Below are 20,871 nucleotides of genomic sequence, written 5' to 3'. Positions count from 1 at the left end.
AGCCTTCCAAAGCTCACCTCCTCTCCCTGTCTGCCTTGGTGGCCCAGTCACTCCTCACTTCCAGGCAGAACACATCTACAGACCCCAGTGCTCTCTGTCCCACCCCATCTTATTCTAACTTTCATTAGAACCACTTGTCTCCCAGTCTCCCTGAGAGCCAAGCCCTATCAGTTCTCACTGCAAAAGGGAGGCTCTTTGCACTCTCAGTGCGGTAATGGGCCCTAGGGTCCCTTTCTGGTCTTTGTTCTATAATAGTAGCCCTTTTCCAGGTGGATTTCTAGAGTGTTTGATCCAGGGAGGAGAAACTAGCCATTTAAGATTCGGTCTTAGAAAAGCATCCCTAGCCTAAAGGCCACGAAAAAAAAGCTGGCTGACAGGAGCTGTCCCCTAAAAAACTAAGGGATTGCTAAGCACCAGGAATGGCCCTCTGATTCTCCCCACCCCCACATACTTCCGGCCCAACACAAGGTTCAGAACACCTGGTTGGAATGAATCTGTCTTTGAGCAAGAGCACTGTGGGGTGTGTCCCCCCACCCCACCCTAGGGGATTGGAGTCCTCCTGCTTTAAAGAAAGGGAGCAGGGAGGTGCAAGCCCACTGGCATGTCTGAAGAGCACGCTTCTCCTCCCCTCTCCCTCCATCAGTCTCACCATTTCCCCCTCCATCCTCTCCCTGTGAGGATCCCAGAAGGAAAAAGGGAGCCAGAGACTGGAGGCGAGCATAATTGATTGCTTTATTGATAATGCAAGTTATAATATTTGCAAAACTTAAGAAGAGAGAGTTTCGCATATTAATTAAGCTGAGCACATGTATATGAATCCATCAGCCCGGATACATTATCTCCCCCCACCCCCTGTTGTACAAAACAGAAGCCAATAATGAATATTGAACCCCCAGGTTGAATGGTCTTTGAATGATGACACAGCCAGGAGAGGAAAGGACTCCTCCCTTTGGGTCGTCCAGAGGCATCTGGGGAAACCGCCAAAGACCGGGGTGGAGATGAAGGGATCCGACAGGATGGGACCCAGAGATGTCAGGACAGTGGAGAGCGCCGTGATCTTGGGATGGCCTTGGGTGCGGTGACACACTGAAATGAAGCTTCTCTGGCCAGCTAAACATAGCCGATGTTGGCCAAGAGCGGCCAACCCCTTAGGGAACCACTGCCCCGGTGGGAGGTTGGGCAACCTTAAGGATGCCACATGATGCTAGGAATTGGTAGAGCTTTTCCCCTGGGCTCTGCTTGGTTGGAAGACCCAAGGACACAATTTCTGAATTGCTTTTGTTAAAAATTGTCTTGGCTTTTAGAAGCCAGTTGGTATCCCAATTCTAATTTCATCAAGGTTGTTGCTACCTCAGCAAAGTTTTTTAAAATAAAGTATTTTCTTAGGTTTTTAGAAGCCAATTCATAACCCAATGATGCCCAATTGAAGCTCAAATGTTCCAAATTTTGATAACATGGTAGCTACCTCAGTAAAGAGATGGTTTTGGTTGTTATTTTAATTAGGTTTAGAAGCCAATTGGTGCCCAGTCAGTGCCCAGATTTTGCTGAGACATTTGATTAGATAAAATTAGATTTTGATAAGTATGTGATTGATCAATTTTGATTACTCTCCACCATTCCCATTATCAAGGCTTTTAAAAATGTGTCTGCCATCTATTTGGGGGTTAGCAAGAGTTCCCGAAGGGCTCTCTCTCCAAGAAACCCACAGAGTTGGTTACTTTGGGTTTCTAAGCTGGTTGAAGGCGGTTTTTGGTAGAGTGGCTGAACTAAAAGCCAAGGTGGGTTGGGAAACATTTCAGTCCAGCCACCCTCCTATCGACCTTGGAGCTGGTAGCCTGGCCACTAGACCCTTTGACACATGGGTCCTAGGAAACCTGCTGACCAACCATGGTGTGACCAACCGTCAGACATGATCTCTCCCACAAAACAGCACTTCCACAGGAGACTGGACCAGTCTCTCTGGGTTGGAATGGGGGAGGCTGGGGAGAGAGTTGGGATGGGGAGCTAGAAAGAAAATAGCTGTGTTCCCAGGGCCTTGAGAATGGACATGCGAGAAGAGCCACTTTTCTCCTCGACAGAATGGTAACCTTCCTGCCTGCAGCCCCCCAACCCTTGTGGCATGCAGGCTGAGTGATGAGATCAATCACCACCCCTTAGGAAGTGGCCTCTGGCAGGCACCCAGGAGCTCAGCTCTGCTCCCTAGGTCCTCACCTTGGTAGGACCTTGGTAGGTCCCAAGGGTGGGGACCCCCAACTCTCACTGTCTGCCCCCTCCCCCTTACAAACAGGATGGTAACAATATTCCACAAACAGTCACACAAGATTAACATGGCACCCACACACTCTCAGCCCAGAGTGCTGGAGAAAGCGATAAAGAAAAAGGAGAGGAAAAGAAAAAAGATTCCCAGCAGGACTCTGGGGGCCTCCACCCCACGAGCAGCAGGCAATGGAGGAGGCCTGGGCTGTCATTCTAGGAGACATCCCCTGCCAGGTATCTTTGAGGGAGGCAAGCCCCCCTCCAGGACTGGCTCTCAGCTTAATTAAGGTTAATAAGAAAAAGGGATTATATGACAATATATGAGGAGGCAGAAAGAGAAGCCCTCAGGAAGGGGCCAGGCGACGCTCTCACACCCTTCCCTTGAGATGGCTTGGAGCATCTTCGGGGCTCTGTTTTTAAAAGCCTCCCCTTTTTTTGGGCGTTTTTTATTGTTTTAATTTTTTTCAAACTTTTATGTCTATTTTTATTATTTTTTTTGGTTCAGAGCAAAAACTATCCAAGCTGTTTGGTGCTTGCCTTAAAGCAGAACTACGTTGCCTCAAAAAAAAAAAAAAAAAAGAGAGAGAAGGAAAAAATGACCCCAGTGAGAAAAAAGGTTGATGTAAATTTGAGAATTTGCTCTCCTGGGTTTTAGACCTGCGATCTGCAATTCCTTCATGACTCTCTCCGATTTCCTGCTCTTCCAAGAAAAAAAGAAGACACCCCCTCCCAACGCACCTCCACTCCTTCCCTCCCCCTTCTTCATCCCTGGTCTGCTCCTGCTCCCCAGTCCTGGTGTTTTTGTGGGGAGCAGTCTTATGGAGAGGAGCTGGATAAAGCTGGTGGCTCTAGGGCCTGACTGGAGGAGCCATCGGTCCTCTCCTGCCCACCTCGACTTTGGACCAATCTCATTCCTCACGCACTTGTGTATCCCTGATACCAAATAAATAAAAGGAGCTGACCTTCCCCAGGTTCTTGGTTGTTGTACGTGTTTGTGGCTGGCTTATCGGAGTGCCGTTCTGGTCAGGGAATATATTGGCTCAATGGTGCATGGTTACTGAGAAACAGACAGAAAGTGATCCTGGGAGCTGAGAGGAGGACAGTGAGCCTCCCCTTGGACTGGGGCAGAAGAGGGCAGGAAGGTGGCTTGACTGGCTGGCTATTTGAGCGGTTGGATTTGGAAGCCCAGGCGAGGGGCAGAGTTCTGGTTCTCACCCCAGCCTGCTCTCCCCACAGGAGGAGGGCCGGCCAGAGTGCACCCCCAGGAGGTAGTGCCTCCTCAGGCTGGGCCTGCTGGACAATGAGGCCAAATGGTCCGAATTCAAACGTGGTGCCTCTTGCCACCCCCAGCTCTGGCTTTTGTGGTCGTCCCAAGAGGAGGAATCCCACCCTTAAGAAAACTAGGCTTAAAAGCAGGATTCCTCCCTCCTCCCCATCCTCAACCTGACCGTGCCCACCACCTTTCGAGAAGGGGAAGGGCCAGGGGAGGGATGGAGGGAGGGGACTAGAGGCGCTGGGGGTGGGGGCGGGAGGGGAGAAAAAAATACAGGCCGAGGGACCAATTTTGGTAGGTAAAGGATGACACAGAACGGCACTGGAGAAAGCTATGGAAAAAATAAAAAAGCTACCTGCTGTGTGAGAGAAGGGGGTTGGCGGGAGCTCTGAGGGGAAGGCAGAAGTCTGAGAGGGTGAACCATCTGCCAGGGAAGCCTGAGAATGCCGGATCCTGAAGGCACATGCTTGGGGGTGTCTGCCACAGTTTGGGAACTCTTCATGGAAATGTGTGTGTGAGTGTGGGGGTGTGTGTGCGCGTGTGTGTGTGTGTGTGTATGTGGAGTGGCAGTCTGGTGTGAAGGCACGTGCTAGGCACATGCATGGATGTGAGTGTGGGTGCATGCATGTGTGTGCTCGTCTGTGTGATGAAAAAAGTGGAGAAGAGTTCACCAAACCGTGTGCCTTGGAAACAGGAAGAAAGAATGGCATTCTCCTACTTTTCTCTAGTGGAAAAGCCAGCTGCCCAGATTGGTCAGGATTCACCCTCTCACCCTTCCCTGATGAGGTGTTCCTTCCCCATCTGTCCCAGCCAACTCACTTTAGCACCATAAACACACTGATGGAGGAGCACCAGGGTCCCCTAGATGATGTCACACAAAAAAGGGGTCAGCTGGATGGAGCTCTTCTGCCGAAGGATGACGCAGGGTCTAGGCCTGGGCTAGACCGAGGTGAGCCCTGGCAAAGGCAGCTGGACAGCCTCACCTGGGGGACAGGGCCCGGATTGCTCTGCTCCATTCTCTAGTGTAGCCTACTCTCTGCCTCTCTCTCACTTTGGGATGATTAAAAGGTGCAAGTAGGCATGGAATATTGTAGTTAGGCAGAAAAGTGAGTGAACCAGAAACCTGCAAATGGACTGTCAGCTGGGGATTCCTCCTCAGTGATGGTAGATGGCGGGAAAGGAGCAGAGAACATGAGGTTGGTTCAAACAAACGGGGTGGTTTGGGGGTTGAGTTTTGGAACATGCCAATGAACAGAATCCCCGGAGTGATGGTGGAGTGGGGAGACATCACATCTATAGGCAAGGCTCGGGGTCCCCCTGCCCTGGCTGAGCTCCCAGCAGAATGGGCACCAGGAGTCACCCACAACCTCGGTTGGTAGCGAGGCCCTCTCTTGCTGCCGCCGTGGGAGTCCACGTCACAGTCCAAAGCCAATCTGACTGAGGAGCGTGGAAGGAGAGAAGGGGAAGCTGGTGAGCTAACTGATCCCCATGGGGACCCCATGGGTGTTGGGCTCTTTGGAAAATCCTATAGATGTGATAGCGGGGTGAGACCATGGCCCCAGAAAGCATGGCAGCCCACACTGTTGGTGTTAGGGTAATGGTCAGATGCTGCCTAGAGATGACCAAGGAGGCAGCTACTCAAAGCCCCTTGGCTTGAGGGTGAGGGGAGAAAGGATGAGGTGGTATACGGCGAGGGTGGGGTGGGAAGAGGGAAGCAGGGAATCTTGGAAGAAAAACCTTTGGAAAAATAGAGGCCAAATTTGTCAAAAGAAAAGGAGAGAGAGCATGGATAAAGAGGAATCCAATCCCAGGGGCAGAAAGGCAGGAACCCAGGTTACTTCTGATTGGTGGGTTTTTCGGATGAGGCATCCTTGCGGATGGGGTCTTCGCTGGGCAGGGTGATCAGGGGACGGTGACGCTTGGCCTCTCTGATCGCTTCCAGCGCCTGGGCTCTCAGCCGGTCCCTGCGGGCACGGAGGAGGGCAGGCAGGCCCCTCCGGAGGCGGCGGGCTGACTTCTGCCAGGTGTCAAATCTGAAGAACTTGCCCACAGGGAATCTGGGGAAGTTTTCCTGAGATTGGGAGGGGAAGGAGGAAGGAAGAGAGCAGAATTCATGTAAAGGGAAGGAAGAAAGTGGAGTCAGCGCTGGAGCAGAGAGGAGCCAGGAGCAGCCGATCACAATCAGGCCTCCAGGGGAGATGGTAGGCAGCCAGCCTTGGGTGCTCCTGAGGATGGGGGAGAGAAGGAGAGGGCGTGGACAGCAGCTGGGATGGAGGTCAGGCAGAAGAAAGAGTTTCCTAGCTGGTTGGGAGGAGGTAGAGAGGGAGCGGCCCAGACCTTGCCCAGAGAGCTCGGAGAAACGTTTGGAGCTGAGCTGGAGCTGGGAGCTCACAAGGCCAAAGCTGAGCCAGGAGGAGCCCAAGTGAGGTCTCCGCCTGGTCCCCTCTGCCAGGGGACCTTCCCAGGCACCCCCCAATAGTTGTGAGAACAAGCAGAGACCAGAGCTGGCCCAGCCTGGACTACAGCCCCAAGGGACCGTGGGGTTCTCTTCCACTGGCCCACCACATGGAAACACCTCTGAGCAGAAGGAAAAACCCAGAGACAATAAACAAATCCATTCATTCTTCCCCTCTGCCCATTAGCAGACTGAGCTGGGAGTCTGCCCACTCCCATTAGTCATTATTCACCTCCCCCTGGGCTGGGGGTGGGGAGGCGTTGGGGAGGCTGGATTTTACCCATCTGGCCATGACCAATAATTCACCTTTTGGGGCCCACCCTTCACATCCATCAGCTCATCCTGTTCTCACAACCATCCCCAAAGGCAGGGCAATCAGACTCCTCTGTCTCCATTTTGCAAAAGAAGAAAGTAAGGTTCAAAGAAAGGATATGACTGGTGAAGGTCACGCTGTGCAGACATGGGAGAGTGGGCAATGGAGCCCACTGACCTCCTGGGGCACAGTATGGCCTCAGGCCATATCGGAATGCCACTGCTGATGGCACAGCCAAGCAGGAGGGCATGGCAGCCCTCAGGCAAAGACAGTGACCGCAGGGCGAGGACAGACTGGAAGGGGGGAGCATGGGGAAGGAGGGGGAGCCCCCCAGGAGGCACCTCAGGCCTCTTGCCTCCCAGGTTGGCTCTCTTGCTCGGGCACCATGTCAGGCATGGACCCTGGTCCCAGGCGCACGAGGGGTCCGAGGGGTGTTACGAGGGGGGCGAGGGGCCCGTGAGGGGCGCGGGCTGCGGGCGGTGGGAGGGGCTCGTGGGTTCTGCGGAGGGGAGCTGGTAGGACCCTCTTCTCCCTCACTCCTTGCCTGGCTCTTGGCCACGGCTACGCGTCTCCAGACACTTACCGGGAGCACCATCATAGAGGCTGACAGGTCTCTCTCGGACTTGGCAGGGGTAGCACAGTAGGTCTCCAGCAGGGCCAGATCACAGCTGCGGAAGCAACACTCTTCCACGATGCCGCGATTCAGGCGACGACTCACGCGGCTCAGGGGTCTGCCAGGAAGACCTGAAGGGAAGAGGAGAGAGCCCTTCAGTGCCCACTGTATCTCTGGGTAGTGGGACATTCCCAGATGGGGAGACTGAGGAAGCCCAGAGAGGGGAGATCTGACCCACAGAAGGAGGAGGCGAGACCATCACCTCCAACCTGGCAACATCCTAGTTTACTCCTTCCCAGTGGCTGCACCCTAAGTTCCTATTGCCCTGCCTATGGCCCATGGGCCAAGCACAAGAGGGGAGGAGAAGCTCTGGCTGGATGTGGGGAGGTCAATGTCACACACAGAATGAGGGTCCGGAAAGATCTGTCCACCACAGGACTTGGCACAATAAACCTGTCACCAGATACATTCTAAGACAACCAAGAGTAGCTGGGACAACCCCCCCCCCATTTTACAGCAGAAGAAACTGAGCCTCCAGGTCCATCCAGCAGACTCCATCAGGACCTCATTGAATTTAAAGGAGCTTTGGAAAACCTCCCACCCACCCACCAAATTCGGGAAGCAAACAAGGCTGCTATACCCATTCAACAGATGGATCCCAGTGACTTGCTCAGGGTCATGTAGGAAATAAGAGGGGAAGGACAGCAGAAGTGAAGACCCGAGAATGCACCCCAAACATAACTTCTCATGAAGGGAGGACTCAAAGAAACCACCCAATCCTGCTCCCAACCATTGAACAGAGGGGGAAACTGAGGCCCAGGGAGGGAAGAAGCTGAGGCTTCGGGGAGAGCCCTGCTCCAGGTCACCTCGGGAATAAAGAGCAGAGGCCCCATTGGCACATTCCCCTTGGCATGTCTGAGATCCAGTCTGGGAGGGAGGTTGGGAAGACCCCTGCCAGCTACAGGAAATCCCTAATGGACCTGGAAGTATTGGTCGCCAAGAAGCAGGGAGACTGAGCTCAGCCCACCCACCGCCTTAAAGAGATTAGATCCCTCAGGAAGCCCAAGGGAAGCCGGCTGTCTCTCTAGGGGGGCCGCAGGAGAGACCCCCTGGCTCTCCCTGTTCACCTGCCTGCAGGCAACATCTGGGCTGTGGCTGGCACTAACACCTGACCTGGGAGAGGTGCCTGATGGGGTGTTGTGAAGGAGGGTCAGGAAGAAGACGGGAGGGGAGGAGTGAGTCGCCTTAAACTAGCCCCAATCCATCTCTCCCCCCATCCTCTCCCTCACCCTCATCGTTCAGGGAGCTAAACTGGGAGCAAGGCTTCTCTCCCTTGAAGACACTAGCTAGGATCTTGCCCCTCCTGCCTTGCCTCTACGCGGAACCGCAACCAAGCTTCCTCCCACTGAGGAGAAGTGTGGGTCTGCAAAGTGCCCCTGAGGCAGGAGTCAGGGAGGCTGGAGAGGAAGGCCGAGACACAGACACCACTGACACTGACCAGCACCTGCCTTTCTGGAGGGCAGGAGTAGGGGGAGGGGAGAGCTGAGGCTGCTGAGGGAAGCCTGGGACTCTTTACCCCACAATAGTGAGCCTGACCTAGTGCTGTGCACACAGCAGGTGCTAAATCACTTGATCCAACCCTGCAGCCTTTATTAAGCGTCTACTGTGTGCAGAGCATTATGCTAAGCACTGCAGAGATGCTCAGAGAAAGACAAGGAAGGACTGAGGAGGTCAGGTCAGTGAGGGCAATGGGGAGTGAGGGGAGGACGGGGTGCAGCCCTGCTGGACAGAAGTTCTTTATGGAGGAAGGCTGGCTCACTCGGGCTGAGTCCCACGCTGCTCACACTTGGACACACGCATGTGAGCACACACATACACATACACACGCATACTCACTCATTCACACACAGACACACTCATTCACACACACAAACACACCCACCTCTCAATCAAGCTAGCAGCCTGAGACAAACCCTTGACTATTCATGGCCTTTCTCCCTTGCATGAGCCAGGACTGCACCACCATCGGCTGCTTTGTGATCGCTACTCCTGCCTTTGCCATCCTGAGCCTGAGCCCAGGAGCCTTGCTCTACTCCCTTAATGCCCACCCCCCCCCCAAATCCCTGGCTCTTTTCACCCAGTATTATTGTGTGCAGCCGCAGAAGCCAAGAATGTGCCCCGTCAGCACCCAGAGAGGGGAGCTCAATTCTTATCAGCTGTTGGGAAGGAGCAACCAGGAGCTGTTTAGAAAGAAGCCTGAGCTCTGCTCCCCAGCCCACCCCCTCGCTGAGGCGGTGGTCTATTTCCCTTCCCTGGACTGTGGCTTGTTGCCTCTTTCTCATCTTGAGAACACAGCAGCTGGGCTGGTCTTTCTAGGGCTTCCTCCCTACACACACGTCCCGGGCTGGGCTCTGGAGAGCTTTGGCGAGGAGGGTGGGCATAGGTGGTCCTTGCCTTTGGGGAGGGCTCCCTGAATCTTGCAGGAGCCAGGCTTTTCATCAGGGAAGAAGGCTAAGTGGCCCCAGCATTCTCAGAGACCCAGAAGGACCTCACTCATCAGGGGAAAGTGGGGGGTGGGCAGCAGAAAGTGATAAGCCAGCACACAAAGCTGTCTTCCCTTGGCCTATCAGAAATACTTCCAAGGTCTCACAAGACCTTCATTTTACAAACAAGGAAACTGAGTCCTAGGAAGGGAAGAGACTTGCCTCAAGTCCTACAAGTGAAAAGAAGCCAGAAAGGGATCCCCAGACACCACAATAGCCCACTCAGTTTTCTTCCTCATCCTCTGGCCAAGAGCCCACTTCCAGGTAGCTTTGGAAGTCCCTCCATGCTCCATGCCCTTAGAGGGCTGGGACTTCAGTTAAACATCACCTCAGACCCATTTTACATGGGAGTAAATTCAGACCCAGAAGAATAAGGAATTTGCTCATAGTAGGAGAGGAGAACGAACTTGAGGTGGGAGTAGGAAGAGACAGATTGGGAGAGATAAAGAGGAGGGAGAGAGACACAGAAGAAGAGAGAGAGAGTGAGAGAGGAAGAGAAATAGAGACTGGCAGAGGTGGGAGAGAGACAGAGAGAGAGAGAGAGAGAGAGAGAGAGAGAGAGAGAGAGAGAGAGAGAGAGAGAGAGAGAGAGAATGTGTCTCAGAAGGTTCAGCAGCATGAACCAACTACCACTACCACCCCAAGCAGGAGCGGGTAAAGACAACCAGTCTAGCATCTGCCACCTCAGAGGGAATGATGCTAGAATCTGTTTCTTTTCCAGAATACCCAGGACAGGCAAGAAAGGAAGAGGGAGGGAGAGACACCCAGAAACACCAGATAGTGACCAAGATAGAGACAGAGAAAGCAGAGTGTTCTTGGGAGAGATTTCCATAGGAGGTGAGACAGAAGGCTCAAAAAAAACCAAAAAAAAAAAAACCCCCAGAAAACAAAAAATCCTTGGCACCAGGCAATGGGGAAAGAGAGAGGCAGAGGTCAAGAAAAACAGAGATACAGGCACAGATAGAGATAAGAAGAGGCAGAGAGACAGAGATAGGCAGACAAGGAAATGGAGACAGAAGGAGGAAGAGAAAATCAGAGAGAGATGAAGAGACGGAGAGAGATATACAAAAAGACGAGGGGGTAGGAGGAGGCAGAGAGAGACAGGATCAGAGAGACAGAACTGGGCAGCGGAAGAGATAGGGACAGCAGGAGGAGGAGGCGCAGAGCCTGAGAAAGAGGGACAAAGAGTAGGAGAGGGAGACAGTGATAGTAAGCGAGAGATAGAGAGAGGCAGAGACCAGGAGAGAGGGAGCGCCCCTCCCTAGGCAAGGCACAGGACTAGCAGAGGTCCGGCGACCACACGGGAGCCTCCCCTTGCCTCTCCCCATTCTTGCATCTCTATACCAGCTCGGCAGGGAAGTGGGAGGGCAGACAACAAGGTGCCTGCCGCTAAGTTTCTCGGAGGGATTTCTATGCATAGGATCACCTACCGGCCTAATGATGCCGACAGTAGCTCAAGTCCAGCCTCTCATTTTTGAGAGAAAGAATTGGAGAAAGTCTAGAGGAGGGCAAAGACTCTCCCAGTCACACAGTTAATAAACGACAGACCTGGGCCCTCATCTACAGCCTGGGACTCTGCTACTCTATTGGTTAGTCTCTGCTTCTGTTCTGTTGGCCCCAAACTCTTCCCGCACTTGGAAGATCCCCCTTTCATTCAAATTCACTTCCCAAGCAAAGGCTAAACGTCTCAAGTTGAGCCACTTTCCCAAGCCACATTTTCATTCCACTACCTTTCACTTAGCTGAGGGCTGGGCAGCTCTGGAAGGGTGGGAGTCTGCAGGGCTCTATGTGGGGCATCCCCTTAGACCTACAGAGTCTCCGCTCTTCCAAGAACTGTAGCCCACAACACTGGCAAACTGAATGTACACATCTAAATAAAATCTGCATGTCATTTTTAAAATCACATACCTTGTTAGAAGAGTCCTTGAGCCAGTTCCAAGATGACAGATGGGAAAAGTTACCTACCTGAAGTCCATCCACCCCATCAGATCCCAGAGAGAGACCATCCCCAGCAGTGGGTGGTCTCGCCCAGCCAAAAGTAGGGATATATCTCTGTGTGTATGTGTCCTATTTTGGACTAAAAGTGGAAGCCCCCAGGAAAAAGACTGCTCTTTCTCCTGCTCCCTACACCATGTGTAAGATAGGACTTGTCAAACAATAGACACTCACTAGAAAGCTGAGGGGGTATGAAGCCAGCACTTATCTCAGGGAAGACTGGGTATTTTCCACCCATAGCCAGCAATGAACCTACACTAATGTAATGTTCGTTGAAGGACAACCCTGGTCAAGTACCTGTCCACCCAATTCATCTTACTTTCTCCAGACTAGCCCAGCTCCAGAGCACTCCACTGGCCTGCCCTTGACCACCCACCCCACCCCCTCAGAGACCCACTTACTGAAATAGAAGCCGCGGTCGCCACACACAAACTGGAGAGTGTCTACCAGTTCCCCACCACAAAGGGTCTCACTGGGGCGATAAGCAGCGTTGCAGCACGAGGCAAAGGCCAAAAAGGTGAGTGATAACAGGAACATCTTCTTCATTGGGAAACCCATCTGTAGAGAGAAAAAAGCCAGCCCAAGATTAGTTCACTTACACAAGCAAGACCGTAGTGGTAGGCGTCCAGCCTGGAACAATCCCAAGCTGGGTGGGGAGGAAAGTGCACCTCTCTCCTTCCCACAAGAGAAGATTGGGACAGGAAGAGCTGTAGAGGGGAAAAGAGAATAAACTTGTCCCATTGGCCCTGGGAAAGCCGGGGTGCCATGCGTGCAAGAGGCAAAGAAGATAAAAAATTCGGCTGGATGTCAGAAAATATTCCTTTCTTCAGAGCTGCCTCAAAATAGAATGGGCTGCGTCAGGAGGTAATCAGCTGCCCATTGCTAGAGATATTCATCTGGAAGCTAGATGCCCAGTGGTCGGGGGAGGCTGCTGCGGTAGGGGTTGGAAGGGAAGGATGCCTCTGAGGTCCCTTCCAGCTTTGGAGAGTCAGTGGAGAGCCTACCCTAAGGCCCCCCTTCTCAGCACTCACAGCCTCTTGGCTTTGAGCGGGAGGCTTGCTTCCCCAGATGTACCGTGAGCTTTTCCAAGAGTGAGGCTGTCTTCTGTCTCTCCACCAGTGCCCAGCAGAAGGCTTGGAGGGTGACTGCTCCGCTCTCAGTGATCTCCGAAACTGAGAGCTGATCTGTGCTCACACATTTATGTAGCCCCCAGCCCCCAAAGTCCAACCCAGTCCATAACCACGCCCCTGCTTGTCCCTCCCTAGTCTCCTCCTACTTCTTCAGCTCACCCAATCCCCCACCCTTCAGCTCAGCCAATGATATCAGGGTCCCTAAGAGGCACTCTGGAACAATTCCCAGATTACATCACCATTACCTGGGTCCTCAAGGATTTGCCAAAGTGGCACCACCCCCTACAGCCCTAGCCCAGAGACCCACGGCTTCAGGGATCCAAGATCAGTATAACCCTGCCCCATCTGGGTCTGTGCTGCCTAATGGATCCTAACTAACAAACACTAGGAACTCAGCCTATAAGGCACCTTTCCCTATCCTGTCAGATTCCTGGGCAAAAAACTTTCCCCTACCCAGAGATACCACACAGATTTCATGAACTCTTTCAGATATTGGCACTGTCTACCGGCATACCCCAAGAGTAATGTGGCTGCCCCTTCCTCCCCCCAACATTTGGCTTAGCTGTTCTGGACCTTGGTTTTCCTATGCCAATGAGTAGCATCCTTGGGGAAGCTGAGGGTATTTTATAAAGTTAGCAGGCAACAGACCTCCCTTCAAATTCAGGTTTCCCAGCTCAGTCCCAGACACTACTTGGAGCCCACATTTTCTGGGTAGGGAAATGTCAGGCAGCTCACTCCCAGAGAAGTCCCTAAAAGGCAGCCAGGCAGAAGTCCTGAGTCAGCAGGGCTTAACAAATAGAATGACCTGTTCTAAAGAAACTTCAGGACCCTTGCAGTAACCGGCTCCCTCTCAAGGTTATCACATCTGTCCCCAAGACCTCCCTCCTTGCCCTGCCTCCCAAACCTCTTCGACGGGGTCTCAGAAGGAGCCAACATTCTTTGTAAGGGATCTGGGGCAATGTGGTCTGTCTAAAGGAAGGAACTCTGACAGCTGAGTCCAAAGAGAGTCAGAATGACAGCTCTTCCACTTGAGTTTTATGACCTTGAGCCTTACATATCCCTTTTCTGAACCTCAGTTTCCTATTATGTCAAATGGGGGCAATAATTCTTATGTTATCTACCTCCCTGGATGACAGTGAGGATAGAGTGTATACAGTAAACTCGGGGGTGGGGGAGGGAAGGTCTTTATCATTGAGCACCTGACACCACACACACACACACACACACACACACACACACACACAGAGTGATATCTGCTCACTCCTGTCCTGTCTGGCCTCCTGTCTCACCCCGGGACCTTCCTTCCCTCTACAACTCTTTCAGCCCTTTCTTGAGCTCTCCTCAATGTGAAGACCTGCCTTCCACTTCCAGGCACCTTAGGTGAGTGGGCAGTACCTCACTCTTCAGAAAACAGAGGCTACTGCAAGACTTGGTCTCCAGCTTAGCAGGGTTGGATTCATTAAGGGAAGGAGGGTGGGTGAAAGCTACAAGGAAACCCAAGCCTGCCCAAGTTTTCTAGTTGGCCAGTTCCCGGGAAGGATTGGGCAAGTCAGTTTGAGTAACCTCACTTAACTCCTCCTTGCTCTCAGTTGTTTCCCATCCCTCCGGCCCTGGCTTCTGAACTTCCTGAGGTAACCCCCACAAGAAACAGCTGAGCTCAAGCTAAGTGGCTGCTAAGTCAGAGGTGGTGGCCACCGGGAGCCTGGCCTGGGACATTCCCCACATCCAGGTCAGGAGGACATGACTGACAGCTTTGGTGTAGATAGTGTCCATTATGGGGAAACCTGCCACTCCCCAATGCTGAGTGCAGCCCCCATGACACCAGTGGATAGGGAAGGAGCTAGAGGAGGAGGATGCAGAGGAAATGAGGGAGGTGCTGAGGGTGCTCCAGTATCCGTAATGAGGAAGGTGAGAGACACAATTCTCTGGTTCCCTTTCCTTTACCTGGACTCATTGTAAGCACAAAGCACTTTCTAAATGTTCGCAGAATTCACACTGATTCAGTTCAAATCAAATATATTGCATTGCGTTGTGTTGCATTGCATAAAAAAGAGGGGAGAGGGGAGAGAAGAAAGGGGAGAAGAGAGGGAAGAGGGGGGATGGAGAGGAGAAAGGAGGGAGGGGAAGGGGAAGGAGGAAGAAGGGGGAAGGAGGGGGGGAGGAGGGGCTGGAGTGGGGAGGGGAAGGGGGGAGGAGGGAGGAGGAGAGGCTGGAGGGGGGGAGGGGGTGGAGAGGGTGGAGAGAGGAGGGATTGGAGGAAGGAAAATATCCCCCTAAGTGCCCCCACCCTACAGAACTGCTTTCACCTGTGCCTGGGAAGAGACTGGGGTTTGTCCCAAAAAGCTTCTGGCTGCTTTACTGATTCCCTCCTCCCCATTGCTCCCCCCCCTCAATTTTAGCATATGTCACGCCATCCTTCTCCCTATATCCTCTATTTCAATGAACGCCAGCCCCCTCCTCACATACTTTCCATCAGTCACTGCCAGCGGCTCCCCGCCCCCCCCCCACAACGATCTGGGCGTGGGCCAAGAGAGTGCAGGGGCTGCTGAGCAGCATGATGTCCTTTCCCTTCCTACCGAGGGGATTTTCAGGTAGATTCCTCCTTTCTCTCCAACCTGGATTTATTCCTTCTCCTTTCATTTCTTTCTCTCCCTATAGCCCCCCCAATATGATTCTCTAATCCCCTCCCTTTCTATTTCTGTCCCACCCTATGGTATCTTTTCCTCCTTTTTTTATCTATAGTCTCTCCCCTCCTCTGCTCCCCCTTTCTCCCTGCCCCCTCCTGGGCCCCGCCTTTCTCTATGCCCCCCTTTTCAGGGCTAAGCTCGTATGTCTCAAATCGAGGGAAGCCTGGAGAAGCCCCCCTACCTTTCAGTCCTTGCACCTCTCTCCTGGCACTAGAAGCCCACGAACTAGAGTTTGGGTGCCTCCTCTCAGATTGCCATCTCTCCTCCAGCCCCCAGGTCCTGACCACGCCCCTTAGCTCTGTAGCAGACCCCAGAGCCCCCCAGCCTCCCCAAGTTTTTCGAGGGGAGTTCATACAAACTCACTGTTCAATACCACCAAGGTCGAGCTTGGCCCCACCCTGCCCCGCCCCTCTGAGGGGGAGGCCCCTCCCAGAAAGAACTTTTGCAAACTGGGGTCGCCTCATGAACTGAGCCCCCCCCCACCCCGTCATCATCTTACTCATTTCTTCAAGAGCTCCACCCCCATCCCCAACCGCCTAGGGTGCAAACACCACCTCTGGGTTGGAGCCAGCAAGTCTCAGAGAGATGGGGGGTGCTGCTCATGTGGGGGGGCCCCCTATGGGCCAGACTGGGTCGCCCTTTGGGCGTCCCCTTGCGGACACTCCCGGCATTGCACTGCAGCCCCAAGAGACACGTTGGAGGGGGGACTGTTTACCCACAGCGCGGAGCTCCCCCCCGACCCCGTTCCCTCTGCGGAGCCTCTCCGCAGCTTCTTTATGCAGTCTGGGACACTTGCCCCCTCCCGAGTGTGCCCCCCACTTCCAAGGACCCGGGAGAGAGCGCAAGAAGGACCCTGAGCTTCAGGGGCGCAGGGAGAGGAGGAGAGCCCCTCCCAGCTGGAAAGCAGCTCCCCCAGCCGCCCCGTCGGTCCTGTGCTGTCCTAGGGCGCACTGGGGAGGGGCCGGGAGCCGGCCAGGCCGCCTGAGGGGCCGGTGAGCGGGCTGACGGGCCGCGGGGCTGGCCAGCCTGCCGTCCGGGGGCTTACCTCAAAGCTGCCACTGCTACTGCCCACCTCCTTGCTGCGGGACTGTTGTAGGGTGCTGACACTCGCGTCCGCCGACCCTGAAGCGACTCCTCTTGCCGTGTTCCCGCGCTGACGAAATCTCATCATTGGTCTAATTTTGGATTCGGGTCAGGCTGGTTCTGGCTTTTATATTGGGGGTGGTAGTTAGGTTTTTTTGTCTTTTTTTTTTTTTTATTCAAGTGGACGGGCTTTGGGGCGGGGCGGGTTGACTCGTTGTTTTTGGATAAGTTTGGGGAGATAGTGAAGAGGGTTTTGTAGAACAGTGGACAGAAGTAGCAGAAGACAGTCAGTGAGAAAGATAGAGCACAGGCGACAGACAGAGAGTGAGCGAGGGCGGCGTGCAGCGAGCGAGCGAAGCCAGAGGGGGCAGAGGGGGCAGAGAACAGGAGACAGAGAGAGAGGGCGAGGGCCGAGGGTGCGGGCAGACAGGGGCGGGCCGGGCAGGGCGGGGAGGACCGGGAGGGGGTACTTAGGAGGGAGAACGGGGAGAAAGGGCGATGGGTGCGAGGGTGGGGAGGGAAGACAGAGCGATTTAAGCTAAGGGCAAGGGAAGGGGACCAAACTGCCTCCCACGTCGGGGGGACGCCTTCTGCGAGGCACCCCGCGGGCCTGAGTCCTCCGCCTCCGGAGTCAGGCTACAGAGAGAATGGGCTGCAATTTGGGGGATCCTGTGGGGCGGACTGAGGGCGGGGAAGGAGATGAGACCTCTGGAGGCGGAACCTGCCTTTTCCCTTTAAGGGAGGTGGAATGGGATGAAAGCTGAGGTAGTTAAGGAAAAGGCAGTTTGGCGTTCCGCACAGAGGCCCCAATTAGCAGCAAAAAAAAAAAAAAAAAAGGAGGGGGAAGGGGAGGGGGAGGGGGGAAGGACGTTGATTGACGGAGGGGCGCCGGGCGCCTGCAGGATGGAAAGTGAGGCGGGGGCAGCGCCCACGTCGTCGGATGGGATGGAAAGGCGGCGGCGACGCGAAGATGGTGAGCCGACGCTGCGAATTCCCGACTACCTGCTCCGTCTAGGAGGAGACAGACAGATCCGTCCTCCTGCGGTCCTTTTATAACGGTTTGGGAGAACCCGCTCGGATCGCTGGATGTCACTACTGGCGGCAGGCCCGACCCAATGGCTTGGAAGAAGGTTATCTCGCTCCGCCCCCCGGCTCCGCCCCGAAAACCGAGCCAAGCTGGGGGGGGGGGGAGGAGTGGGCGAGGGGAGGTGGCCCCCAGAGCTGGAGGGGGGGGGTGGCAAAAAAAGCGGGGATAGGAATTTTGTAAAGAAAGCCAAGAAATAAAACAATGCAAAAATGAAAGAAATAAAGAACGGGAATGAAATGGGGAAAAGAAAACGGAGAGAAGAAGAAAAAGAGGAAAGGCGAAGAGAAAGACGGGAAAAAGGAGAAAGAAAGAATTAGAAAAGAGAAAGACCGAAAAAAGAAGGAGGGGAGAAAGGAAGAAAAGGAGGAAGGATGGAAAGAAGGAAGGAAAGAAAGAAGGAAGGAAGGAAGAAAAAGCTGAAAAGGAAAGTAAAAAAGAGAAAGGTGGGTTAGAAAAGTAGAAAATAATGATGGAATGGGAGAGAAAAAGTAAAGAGAATAAGAAAAAAGCGACAGAAAAGAAGAAAGGAATAAGAGAAAAGAAGAAAACCGAAAAGAAGGAAAGGAGTGTAGAGAAGGGAAAGAAAGAAGAGAAGAAAACAAGGGAGAAAAGAAAATTTCAATAAAGTTTTTCTGTGGAGCGTTTGGAAATGGCAGTGTGGTCATTCTCTTTTCTTTCTGGCTTCCTTTCTCTCCCTTTCTTTTTCTTTCTTTCCTTCTTTCCTTTCTCTCTTCTTTTTTCTTTCTTCTTTCCTCTTCCTTCCTTTTCCATCTTTCTTTTCTCCTCTTTCCTTTTTTTCTTTCTCTCTTTCTTTCCTACCTTTTCTTTTTCTCTTCCCTGGAGAAGAATGAAACCGAGACAGCTGGCGGACAGGGTCTCGGATCTTCTTCTCAGGTAGTGGCGTTGCCTGACGGGCTGGCAGTGTCAGCTCAGCTTCGAGGGCTGTAGGCGATCAGTCTAAAGGAAGGCGCTGACAGTCTTTGAACAGATAGGTCTGTCCCTAGGTCCCCAGACTCAGGAGTCTGTTTTCTCCTGCCTCTCCACGCTTAGCTTTCGGGAAAAGGATGCGCCTTCTCCCCGCGGGCGAGCGCGTGGGCTTGAATTTCTAGCCCCGGTACTCGCCCCTTCCATCCCGCTCCCTGCGGGATTCGGCAGCAAAATCACCCTCTTACCCCGGGTCCTTTTCTTTTCTCCGAAAGTGCCTGGAAGGTATTAGAGTAACCCGAGCGCTCCCTCCCCTCAAGGTGCCACCTGTCCTTACCGCTTCTCGGTCCGCTGCCCCCGTTTCCTCCCGAATAATCTGGGTGGAGGCTGGAGCAGAGGAAAGGTACCAGTGCCCCAAAGTGCGAGATTCTTGAATCTTCGGAGCACCGTCCAGCTGAACGCAACGCGGCACTGAGTCCTGCCGGGCTCCAACTGCGGACATCTGGTCCCCTGTCTCTTCCAGCCCACCCTCTTTCGTCCTGTGGTGCCGAAGGGTTAGCGCGCACGTTAGGGCCAGTTGGCTGTGCCCGAGTTAGCAAAACCCTGTGCCCTTCTCTACCTGCCTGCGTGTTTGTGAATGTGCGCGCGTCTAGGCATAGTCCCAAACGCTCTTTAAACTTGCAATCGAACCATCTGTCTCCCGCCTTTGCCCTCCTAGATGCGGGCTCGGCACCCTAAACTAGCAAAGTGAGGTGTGTGGATGTGTGAATGCGGTGGCAAAGTGGTCAGGGGGCGCGGAGCCGGGAGGCGCGCAAAGAGCGCAGAACGGAGTCCGCTCGGTAATTGGGCTCGCAACAACGAAGGGACGTAGGGCGCTACTCCCTGTTTTCCGTGGCCTCCGTCAATTCTGAGGACTGGAGCCCGGAGTCCTCAGGGCTGCTCCCGGGGACTCGGAAGGTCCCCGGACTCTGGGCACAGCAGCCGCTAGCTTCGCCTAATGTTATTTTTGGAAGGGAAAAGGAGGACGCACTGACATTGTTTTTTTCCCAATCAATTTCCCCACCCCCGAAGGGAGAACAGAGAAAGTTGGCAGCCCGGGGGCCCACAGAAAGAAGTCAGAGTAGTAGCCCCGAAACTGCTGCAGCCGCCTCCCGGACCTTCAGCCAGCAACCCACCGGCCGGGTGGGCAGGGACTCAGCGGGCGAGCCGAGAAGGAAAGCTAGGAGAGAGGCTGCTCCAGTTGCAGCCGGGAGGGGAACCGGTCCGAAAAGGTCGCGGCCCCCCAAGCTCTGCGGAAGATCAAATAAAGCTGCCTGCCACCCTGAGACCCAACGCCGAGAGCACCCCTAGCTAATCCCTTTCCTAGTAAGGACACAAAAGAAAGCCACAGGAGGTGAGAGGGCAAGCCGTCTGGGTGCAGGGCATTGCCTTCCAGCAAACAAGGGGCTACCAGAAATGTTGGGGACCCCTGCGGGACAGAGGGCCCCGCTAACCCACAGCCCAGGAAAAAAGCATACCCCAGATTTTGCGAAGGCTGCGGCGGTGTGCTGTCTAGCGAGGCTTTGAACGCTTAATTGCTCCTTCGTTATCCTCCTCCGTGGCAAATAAACAGCGAAATGTGTGTGTGTGTGTGTGTGTGTGTGTGTATGTGTGTGCGTGCGTGCGTGTGAATTGTAGGGGGGCGGCGCGGGGACAGAGGACGGGGACAACGGACAAGGGAGCCGTGAGGCGTGCGCTTGGGAGCGGGGCTGCCGCCTTGGGAGGAAGACAATACGCGTCTCCTCAAAGCCGGCGCCTTCCATACGGAAAACCAGGCAGTCCTGGGTGCTCAGTGAACCGGGGTGGAGGGGGGGAGCGGCCTGGGAGGCCAGGAACTCCCAGGCTGCAGGCACCCAAGCGTCCGGGGTCACTCTGTCTTGACCTTTAAAAAGAGAAGCGAGGCTGGGGACGAGTTCAGGTTTATCCCAGCAGAAAATACAAGATCTGGGAGAGAAGCGCGCGCGGCGGACCAGGGGTGGCAACGGGTAGGGGTACCTCGGAGCGCCTTCTTTTCTCCTCCACAAAAAAAGCCTTTCTGAGGAAATGAAACCTGAAATGGCAGAGGGGCAAAGTCCAGGCTTTGCTTTAAAGGCAAATATTCAACCAGGCACAGTTAGTCCTTGGGTCTCCAATCGACAAAAAGGGACAAAGTTACCTTTAGAGTATTGTGTAACTGACCTGGGAGAGGGTGGCTTCTCCCTGGGGAAGCAGGGACGGTGCGGGGACAGAGGGGCTGGCGGAGGGACCAGGCGGCCGGGACGCGGCGGCGGCGGTGCGGCAGCGGCGGCGGCGGAGGCAGCGGGGTAGATGCTGGAAGGAGGGAGGGAGAGAAGGAGCGAACGCGGCAGCTCTCCTGGGCGCCTAGGGGTTTTCCCCTTTGCTGACAACAAACCTGAGTTCGTGTCTAAAAGTGCCTCTCGAACAGCTGGGATTGGGGCAGGGGATGGAAATGAGTTTGACGAAGGGAGTGGAA

General features: G+C 54.1%; 1 protein-coding gene across 6 annotated transcripts; it reads right to left on the bottom strand.

Annotated features, from left to right (window-relative positions):
• Positions 1-713: 713 nt before the first annotated feature.
• Positions 714-20,415, bottom strand: IGF2 (insulin like growth factor 2). 6 transcript variants are annotated; one of them, XM_072639489.1, is made up of 4 exons: positions 20,394-20,415; positions 11,850-12,006; positions 6,881-7,041; positions 714-5,600 (listed from the first exon to the last, which is right to left on the bottom strand). In XM_072639489.1, the coding sequence occupies exons 2-4, from the start codon at positions 12,004-12,006 to the stop codon at positions 5,364-5,366; spliced, it is 555 nt and encodes a 184-aa protein (XP_072495590.1). In that variant the 5' UTR covers positions 20,394-20,415; the 3' UTR covers positions 714-5,363. The 6 variants fall into 6 exon arrangements, with proteins under 6 accessions (XP_072495590.1, XP_072495586.1, XP_072495587.1 ...); XM_072639485.1 differs by lacking the exon at positions 20,394-20,415 and adding an exon at positions 19,877-19,986; XM_072639486.1 differs by lacking the exon at positions 20,394-20,415 and adding an exon at positions 18,697-18,877.
• Between the last annotated feature and the right edge of the window lie 456 nt (positions 20,416-20,871).

Source organism: Notamacropus eugenii, chromosome 2, assembly GCF_028372415.1.
Source record: "Notamacropus eugenii isolate mMacEug1 chromosome 2, mMacEug1.pri_v2, whole genome shotgun sequence".
Classification (NCBI taxonomy): Eukaryota; Metazoa; Chordata; class Mammalia; order Diprotodontia; family Macropodidae; genus Notamacropus; species Notamacropus eugenii.
This window is presented reverse-complemented; position numbering and strand designations above follow the sequence as displayed.